The sequence below is a fragment of the Rhinoderma darwinii genome, unplaced genomic scaffold (genome assembly GCF_050947455.1).
Source record: "Rhinoderma darwinii isolate aRhiDar2 unplaced genomic scaffold, aRhiDar2.hap1 Scaffold_4371, whole genome shotgun sequence".
Classification (NCBI taxonomy): domain Eukaryota; kingdom Metazoa; phylum Chordata; class Amphibia; order Anura; family Rhinodermatidae; genus Rhinoderma; species Rhinoderma darwinii.
Window position 1 is genome coordinate 23,719 of NW_027463856.1, and position 10,811 is coordinate 34,529.

General features: G+C 45.6%; 1 protein-coding gene across 1 annotated transcript in view; it reads right to left on the bottom strand.

Moving 5' to 3' along the window:
- The window catches only part of CYC1 (cytochrome c1), a 16,367-nt gene extending 9,604 nt beyond the window's left edge, over window positions 1–6,763 (bottom strand). Inside the window, exon 1 of the mRNA XM_075848625.1 lies at window positions 6,647–6,763. Coding sequence (XP_075704740.1) covers window positions 6,647–6,733 — 87 coding nt within the window. The 5' untranslated portion in view covers window positions 6,734–6,763. The remainder of the gene's footprint in view (window positions 1–6,646) is intronic.
- Between the last annotated feature and the right edge of the window lie 4,048 nt (window positions 6,764–10,811).

The following is a 10,811-nucleotide window of genomic DNA, read 5'->3' on the forward strand; positions in this document are numbered from 1 at the left end:
GAACGATCAGAGGATCACATAGTGAAGTCCCCTAATGGGACTAGTAAAAAAAAAGTGAAAAAAACAACAAACGTAAAACCCAGCTTTTCCCCTTACAAAATGCTTTGCTATTAAAAAAACTAAATAAAGTTAAAAAGTGACACATATTTGGTATCGCCGCGTCTGTAACGACCCCGACTATAAATCTATTACATTATTTAACCCGCACGGTGAACGCCGTCAAAAAATTAATAAAAAACGATGGAAAAATTGCTGTTTTTTGTGAATCCTGACTTTAAAAAAATGTGATAAAAAGATCAAAAGTCGCATCTACTCCAAAGTGGCACCAATAAAAACTACAAGTCGTCCCGCAAAAAAAAAAAGCCCTCACACAACCGCATCGGCGAAAAAATAAAAACGTTACGGCTCTTCAAATATGGAGACACAAAAACAAATAATTTAGAAAAAAAAGTGTTTTTACTGTGTAAAAGTAGTAAAACATACAAAAACTATACAAATTTGGTATCGTTGCAATCGTAACAACCCGCTGAATAAAGTTATTGTGTTATTTATATCACACGGTAAACGGCGTAGATTTAGGACGCAAAAAAAGAGTGGCGAAATTTCAGATTTTTTTCTATCCCCCCCAAAAAAAGTTGTTAGAAGTTAATCAATAAAAAATATGTACCTAAAAATGGTGCTATTAAAAAAATACAACTTGTCCCGCAAAAAACAAGACCTTACACGGCGATGTCGACGCAAAAATAAAAAGGTTATAGCTCTTGGAATGAGACGATGGAAAAACGTGAAAAATAGTCTGGTCATTAAAGGGAATGTGTTGCCAGAAAAACATGTTTTTTTTTAAAAAATTAAACATTTAGTGTGTGGGTGATTAAACATTGTTCAAATTTTTTTTTTTTTTTCGGCACGAGCCAGGAAATATTATAAATTATTTCTAATTTATAATACTACCCATTTTTGGTCACTAGATGGGGCTGTTCCCAAAATTGCAGCATTGCAACATTGGGTTAAAAGCCCTCGCTCTAGTGAGCTCTCAGCATCCCCCCCTCCTTTATCCTGGCTAGTGCCGGGATAAACGAGGGGTTTGAACGGTCTAACCTCCTACACTGTGTGTCGCCATTTTTTGAGGTAACCCACAGTGTAGTAGGTTTACATACAGTAGTAAACACACACAAACACGAACATACATTGAAATCTCTTACCTGCTCCTGCCGCCGCGGCTCCCTCCGGCCCGTCCGCTCCGTTTGCTGCCGCTGTTCCATGTGCACAAGTCCGGAAGCCGCGACCGGAAGTAGTAATATTACTGTCCGGCCGCGACTTCCGGTCCACAGGAAAATGGCGCCGGACGGCGCCAATTTCGAATAGGACTGTGTGGGAGCGGCGCATGCGCAGTTCCCACACAGACGCCGTACACGGCAGTCAATGGGACGGGAGCCGTTCGCAGTCCCTATGGGACTGTGGCTGCCGTATTCCATGTCTGTGTGTGTCGTTAATCGACACACAGAAATGGAACAAAAAATGGCAGCCCCATAGGGAAGAAAAAGTGTAAAAATAAGAAAAAGTAAAACACAAACACACAAATGAATAAAAACGTTTTTATTAAAGCACTAACATCTTTAACATATAAAAAAATTATTTGCGATGACACTGTTCCTTTAAGGGGTTAAATAAAGTTTGTGGGAAAAAAAATAAATGTGAAAATCAAATAAAACTACTTTTTTTGCCCAAAAAGTGGATTTAGTGTCAAAACAAATGACACATACACATATAAGGTATCCCCGCGATCGTAACAACTTGACTAATAAAATGAACACATTAATTAAACCGCCGGATGAACGGCGTCCAAAAAAAAACAAAACGGCAAAGTTCTCTTTTCTCCCATTCCCCCCATAAAAAATAAAAGTTAATCTATAAGTCCTATGTACCCCAAAATAGTACTAATGAAAACGAAAACTTGGCCCGCAAAAATCAAGCCCCAATACGGCGACATCGACGGAAAAATCAAAAAAATGACGGCTCTTGGAACGCGGCGATGCAAAAACAATTATTTTCTAAAAGGCTTTTTATTGTGCAAATGTCGGAAAACATAAAACCTCCACACGTGTGATATCCCCGTAATCGTGCCGACCCGTAGAATAAAGGTGACATGTTATTTACGCTGCATAGTAAACGGCGTAAATTTATAACGTGAAAATCAATGCTGGAATAGCTGCTTATTGACAATTCTCTCCTAAAATAAAGTTAATAAAAGTTAATCGATATCTTATAAGCATCTAAAAATGGTGCAATTACAAAATACAACTCGTCCCGCAAAAAACAAGCCCTTATACGGCGATGGCGACGGAATAAAAAAAAAGTTCCGACTCTTGGAATGCGACCGTGAAAAAACAAAAAATAATCCTTGGTCATTAACGCGCAAAATGGGCCGGTCACTGAGGGGTTAATTAGGGCGGCCACATGAAGGCGCCCATACAATTTCTCTGCAGTGAAGGTAACGCCACGTTCCCCGCCTGCATTGTTTTTGCTGTAATCTCAGAAGTGCCACGACCCCCCCCTCCCCCACACCGGAGGAACTTTCCCAAACAAATGTCTTATCAGTGAATCCAGGAACTTGCTCTGCCTCATTAACCCCTTATCGCTTATGACGTACAGTTATGTGAGGATTCGATAAGGGGACGTATGAAGCGGCTCACAGGCCGAGCGCTCCCTACACAGCGGGTGACCGCTCACTGCAACGGCGGAATCAATCATCACAGATTCCGCCAGCTTAACACCTTAAATGCCACGGTCAATCGCCACTGCGGCATTTAAATGGTTAGGATCAGGGTATTGTATTGTAGCAGATCATGCAAGCGATCCAACGATCGCTGGTTCAAGTGCCCATGGGGGACTAAAAAGTGTAAAAAAAAAGTTTGTTATTTTTTATGTTACAAAAAAATAAGGAAAAAAAAAAAACTGAAAAAAAAAAAACTTTACCCGTTTTTTTTCATTAAAGCAATGTAAAAAAAAATACAAGTTCACATAACGGATATCGCCGCGTCCATAAAACTCTGAACTATCACATCATAGCGTTGTTTAACCTGCACGAGGAACGGTGTAAAAAAATTAATTGATAAAAGCACGCAAATTTCTGCTTTTTGGTCACTTTTTCGCTCTCAAAAAAAATGGAATAAAAACTGATCAAAAAGTCTCATGTACCCCAGAACGGGATCGGTGAAAACTACAGCACGCTCCGCAGAACGTAAGCCCCCACATCACTAAATTGATGGAAACATAAAAAAAATTATGACTCTCAGAATATGGCGACAAAACATTTTATTTTTTTAGGAAATAGTTTTAATTTTCTAAGGAGCCCCAGAGACGAGCGCGGCCGGTCCGTGATACACAGTCCGCATGTCGGGCGCAGCTCCCGGACCGAACGCACTGCAGGGGGCCGGGGTCTTAGTTATGGATGACGCTCGGTGTCGCTGCCGGACAACGTACTGAAGACATGAAACAAAACTAACTTTATATCACCGGAATCGTACCGGCCTGTGGAATAAGGTGAATATACCCCCCCCCCCCGCGTCATAGCCCGTAGCTCCACACACACACACATATATATACCCCCCCCCCGCGTCATAGCCCGTAGCTCCACACACACACACACACATATATATACCCCCCCCCCGCGTCATAGCCCGTAGCTCCACACACATATATATATATATACCCCCCCCCCGCGTCATAGCCCGTAGCTCCACACACATATATATATATGTATATATATACATACCCCCCCCCCGCGTCATAGCCCGTAGCTCCACACACATATATATATATACCCCCCCCCCCCGCGTCATAGCCCGTAGCTCCACACACATATATATATATATATACATACCCCCCCCCCGCGTCATAGCCCGTAGCTCCACACACATATATATATATATACCCCCCCCCCCCGCGTCATAGCCCGTAGCTCCACACACATATATATATATACCCCCCCCCCCGCGTCATAGCCCATAGCTCCACACACATATATATATATATATATACATACCCCCCCCCCGCGTCATAGCCCATAGCTCCACACACATATATATATATATATATATACATACCCCCCCCCCCCCGCGTCATAGCCCGTAGCTCCACACACATATATATATATACCCCCCCCCCGCGTCATAGCCCGTAGCTCCACACACATATATATATATACCCCCCCCCCCCCGCGTCATAGCCCGTAGCTCCACACACATATATATATATATATATATACATACCCCCCCCCCCCGCGTCATAGCCCGTAGCTCCACACACATATATATATATACCCCCCCCCCCGCGTCATAGCCCGTAGCTCCACACACATATATATACCCCCCCCCCCCCGCGTCATAGCCCGTAGCTCCACACACATATATATATATATATACCCCCCCCCCCCCGCGTCATAGCCCGTAGCTCCACACACATATATATATATATATATACATACCCCCCCCCCCCGCGTCATAGCCCGTAGCTCCACACACATATATATATATATATATACATACCCCCCCCCCCCGCGTCATAGCCCGTAGCTCCACACACACATATATATATACCCCCCCCCCGCGTCATAGCCCGTAGCTCCACACACATATATATATATATACCCCCCCCCCCCGCGTCATAGCCCGTAGCTCCACACACACATATATATATATATATATACATACCCCCCCCCCCGCGTCATAGCCCGTAAGCTCCACACACATATATATATATACCCCCCCCCCGCGTCATAGCCCGTAGCTCCACACACACATATATATATATATATATACATACCCCCCCCCCCGCGTCATAGCCCGTAAGCTCCACACACACATATATATATACCCCCCCCCCGCGTCATAGCCCGTAGCTCCACACACACATATATATACCCCCCCCCGCGTCATAGCCCGTAGCTCCACACACACATATATATACCCCCCCCCGCGTCATAGCCCGTAGCTCCACACACACACACATATATATATATATATATACCCCCCCGCGTCATAGCCCGTAGCTCCACACACACATATATATATACCCCCCCCGCGTCATAGCCCGTAGCTCCACACACACATATATATATATATACCCTCTCCCCGCGTCATAGCCCGTAGCTCCACACACACATATATATATATATATACCCCCCCCGCGTCATAGCCCGTAGCTCCACACACACATATATATATATATATACCCCCCCCGCGTCATAGCCCGTAGCTCCACACACACACATATATATATACCCCCCCCCGCGTCATAGCCCGTAGCTCCACACACACATATATATATATATATACCCCCCCCGCGTCATAGCCCGTAGCTCCACACACACACATATATATACCCTCTCCCCGCGTCATAGCCCGTAGCTCCACATATATATACACACACCTGCTTCCTAGCCTGTAGCTCCACACACACACATTATATATATATACACACACCAACACAAGAAAAAAAGAGTTTATAGGCAAACATATGTATAAATAATATTTTTATTAACATATATTTACAGACAAATGAAAAAGTGCGAAGAAAAGGACAAGACCCTGGTAAGGAAGTTGGGAGCGATTACTGATATTTCTAATTAGAACATGGGAAATAAAGACGCGTCCACTAGTTCTGATCAATACAGAAAATATCAACAAGTGCGCCAAATAGAACATGGAATATCTCAAGAACATGGAATATCGGTGCACGTTGAGTGATCAGGAGAAACGTCATCGCAAAATGCCAGCGCAATTAGTTACCAGAAACAGATGACAGCGGCTTACCCATAATGAAGATCGTGGCAATCACTGCTCGCTCCAACACATTAGCCCCAACGCGCGTTTCGCTATCAAGTTGCTTCCTCAGGGGCTGATATAATGTTCTATTTGGCGCACTTGTTGATATTTTCTGTATTGATCAGAACTAGTGGACGCGTCTTTATTTCCCATGTTGTAATTAGAAATATCAGTAATCGCTCCCAACTTCCTTACCAGGGTCTTGTCCTTTTCTTCACACTTTTTCATTTGTCTGTAAATGTTAATAAAAATATTTCTTATTTACACATGTTTGGCTATAAACTCTTTTTTTTTCAGGCCTCGTGCGCACGTCCTTCACGTCCGCTTATAACGGATCCGTGTCCGCGGTGACGTCCGTGGGTTTCCCTCGTCCCGCCGCAGCCGTTGTTCCATATTAAACGCTCCGTTACAACCCATCTTGTGCGTTAAATGACGGGAACTTCGGCACGCCCTGTCATTGATGGGCAACGGATCCCTGAAAAACGGATGGCACACGGATGTATTTTTGACGGACCCAGAGGCTTCAATGGGTGAGACGGAAACTTAAAAACGGGCAGAATTCGGACGTTTTCCTTTTGACGGAGCAGACACACAGAACCGGTAAAACAACTGAAGTGTGAACGAGGCCTTACTGCGAGTGTCTCTACAGCGCGCCGGCATTATCCTGTTACCTCACACCGAGCTATCTCCTGCAGGCTCCGGCCCGTCCTGCCTCTACACCCAGTGACCTTCATTCACCGCCCGGTCACCGGCTCTCTGCTCTACCCGCCACCCTGTCCGGTCCCCGCCTTCCATCATCACCTTCCCCGGTCCCCCCTCACCTGAGGAGCCCCAGGCCAGGCCGCTCTCCCTCCGAGCAGTTGTCCCGCCCGCAGCGACCTCCGTAACACCAGACACGCCGCCGCCATCTTTCCCGGCTAGAACGGAAGTCACGCCTCTAGCGTCCGCCCTCACTGACAGCTATGACGTCACTTCCCGCCGCCATCTTACAGCCCCCAGTCACCGAAGGACACCCGGCGCTCGGATCATACTGAGTGTAGCAAAATGGTCGTGATGACCTTGGCTGGGCGCATGCGCGGGAATTGCCCTGGTCAGACTGAGGTGACCTGTGTGTAAAGCTGGTGATCACATGACCCTCTCCGGCGGGAAACCTTTCCAATTATGGCGCCCACGTAGCCTGAGCCCCAACATCTCCTATTTTATTTTAGATTTACATTTGGCGCCGCTCTCTAGGCCTGTGGCGCTGGTTTCTCTTACGTCATGACCGTTTTTTTCCGCGTTTGCGTTGGTATATGTGGACGTTCTGTTGTTCGTGGCTATTGCGGTTCGCAGCCTCCGAGGTCGTGGATCTTCGTGGTCTCACAGGCTCACGTCATCGGTTCCTGCCTTACCCAGAGGTTGATCCAATATGGCCGGTACTAATTATATACAGAAGTGTAAATCTCGTATAACCGTGAAATCTCTGAGACGGCAACGCCAGAAAGTATCACAACTCTCAACATCCAGCAGCATCCGCCTCATCGTCCACACTGTATTTCACATGTTCTTTAGAACTTGAATCCTAAAGTTCGGCAACTTTGTAATATACTTTGTGTTTAAGTTCTTTACGTTTATCCAGATCTCTGCTTGCTGTCGATGAATGGGAACATTATTGTTTACATTTAGAGTTTGAAAACCCATAGTAATTTAGTCCTGCTCACACAGCTGAGGATTTGTTACAATGTGTGGCAGCACGGTGCAGCAAAACATCTGGCTGGAGATTGTATGTTCTCGGGGATTTCCTCTCTCACTCCAAAAAGATACGGAGAGGGAATGTAGATTGTGAGCCCCGCTGGGATGAGAACTTCTGTACAGCGCTGCGGAATAGGTCGGTGCTATATAAGCAACAAATAAATAAAGGAGTCCTCGTAGGGAAGGACGCCGGAGTCCAGTACAGTAGAGACTATTGCTGTGTATAGATCACAGATGTTTGTCTATGCTGATACATTGTAACAAACTGCTGATACAAGTATTTTGGAGAATAAGATCAAAATCAATATTACCGGTCCACTCGCAGTATCGATGTCCATGTGCACTGAAAAGAGGGGAAATAGGGGGGATGTCACCCCAAGTCCAGGGATCAAAGTACAATGTTACCATTGTCATACTGTTAGGGAAACACCTGTTCCCTTACGGTCGCTATGACAACCTGTCTAGCCTCTGGGCGGTTCTTTTACCCTGAGCCTATCTCCCTTCTCTATCCTTCTGCCAATCAGCTGTGGGGTCGTATTTATACCCGTCTTTTCCCACCTGTCTTTGCTTGTGAATTTCCCTATCTCCAGGTTTCTGATCAAGCTCCTGTCTTCTCCTGCACTTCTGATTTCGGGACCTCGTGTATACTGACCTCGGCTTGGCTCTCGTTAACCCTCTGCTTACCGTTTCTGTTTATCCGCTCCTGGCTGGTTTTGACCATGGCTTGTCTGATTACCCCTACTCTATTTCTGGACTTTCAATTAACCTACTGGCTTTCTGGTTTCCAGCTCAGGTTTGCCTGCATTGCACCTCTTATCCATAACTACTCTCTGATAAGACAACCTGGGTTCTAAGCAGCAAAGTCCATCCCACCTCGGCTCTGGCGAACACCTTAGAGTAGAGTAGTTACGGATTTCAGGTTGCGGGTTTACGTGCACGCTCTCTCCCGGAAGACTCCAGCAGCCTTGAGGTATCGATCCACTTGCTTTTCCATAACATATACATTGTATATATTAGGGCTTCTAAACATTTTCCAACTAGGACCTAACCAGATAGAAAATGGAGATATCTGGACCTCACCAACCAGAACATGGAGATACCTGAGCCTTACTAGCCAGAACATTGAGATTCCTGGGCCTCACTGGCCAGAACATGCTGATACCTGGACCTTACAAGCCAGAACATGGAGATACCTGGACCTCACCAGCCAGAATATGGAGACACCTGAGCGTCACCATACAGAACATGCTGATACCTGGACCTCACCAGCCAGAACATGGAGACACCTGAGCCTCACCATACAGAACATGCTGATACCGGAACCTCACTTGCTAGAACATGCTGTTACCTGGACCTCACTAGCCAGATCATGCTGATACCGGAAACCTCACTAGCCAGAACATGCTGTTACCTGGACCTCACTTGCCAGATCATGCTGATACCTGGACCTCAGGCACACATCTCCTGCCATGGATGGCAAACTGGGCCAGTTCCTGCCAGTGGTCCAATCTGCTGACCCAGAAGCCATGGGGTCAGGACTCAGGGTATTTGCCGGAGAAAGGACACAGTCCAGGTACGACCGATCCTGTTTTTTCAAGCAGTCTGTATCCACTTGCTGATGTGCGTCTTCTTAGCCAATATTGCGGCAAGCTGGGCACAAATTGTATTCTGGTAATACTCCAATTTTGCCTCCCTTTCGAAAGCAGGAAGATATTCTACCATTTTGATTTTATAGCACGGGTCTTAAAGAATTGCTATCCAATACTCATCCCTCCACTTGATGCTAACGATACGCTGGTCATCACGTAACCAACTAAGCATGCAGGTTAAAAAGGTCGCCAGAGAGTCTGAGGACCCAGTTGTTTCGTTCCCTGCTCCGCACTGAGATGTTTGGTCATGGCAGGCGTCATCATCATCACAATGTCTACCGCAATGAGTGTCAGACTCGTTCCCTTGGCCTGTGATGTAGAGAAAAATTCCCCCACAAAGATGCCCCCACAAGCAACGCTTGCAACATGCCCCCACAAAGCGGCCACCACCACCACTCGAGCTTGCCTTAAGTCTGATAGCTTATGAGCGTACACCAACAGTAGAAGTAGTTCTGTCCCTAGTAGGTTTTTATTTTTTGGGACGTATGTTGGCTGCGCTCTGTCACCGCCACCACCTTCAACCCCTGATGTAATCATCTACTTGTCACCCTGATCCAGTTCCCAGGTCCTGTCCAATACACAGTCGTCATCATCATCGTCAACATCATTATCATCCCCGCCATTTTTCTCAGATTGTGATATGTTATGGGCTCCTTCCCCCTCTCATGATTCTGAACTCTATATTAGCCGCGAGTGCCCCTATCACCACCAACACCACAGCTATGCATTTCAGTCATGTTTTCCGCCTGATTCTTACTCATCGCAGTTCAAACGCTGACTGTTCTCATACAACTCATCTACAGGAACACTATCTGGAATATCTTTCTTAGTTCCCGGAGTGCTGTCTCAGGAATAAACAACGTGCCCAACTAGTTGTCAGTGAAGGCAGAGATATTGGGAAAGGAAGGCTGCTATTGGACCGCAAATTAACTGGAAATGAGGAGCAGAAGGAATTAAAATTGGCTCAAAGTCAAGGTGTCATAGGTATTACATCCTGCTGTGACTGAGATGAGGGGGACACCATCCAGTCCACAATGTCATCTGCTACCTCCACAATAATACGCCTACCTCAGGTGATGGACAACTGTAGCCTGCTACAGGTTCCGAGAGTGCTCCTGGTACTTGCACTACGGCCATCCACTTACTGACGGATAACAATCTAACGGGTGTGTCCTCTTCCATTTCCCCGTCCATTATCACTTTGTCTTTTACCAGACATTTTTTTTAAATGAGGCACCACTGAGCTTGCACTGGTTATTCGGGCCACATTGAAGACAAAATGTCAGAAGTCACATAGTTATCTACTAAAAGAGCACTGTATTGTTTCTTGTTGCTTCTGTTATTGTTGGCTAAGTTTGATGCAAAACAATATGTAAAATTTGTGAACTTCTGTGATTTACTATCTCTCATTCTCTATCTGACGTCCTCTCTCTCCTCTCTGTATTGTGTTTTACTATCTCCCATTCCCTATCTGACGTCCCCTCCTCTCTGTATTCTGTGTTTTACTATCACTCTCTGTCTGACGTCCTCTCTCTGTATTCTGTGTGTTACTATCTCTCATTCTCTGTATGGATGATTGAAAATGAAGAAAATTTGGACCAACGGC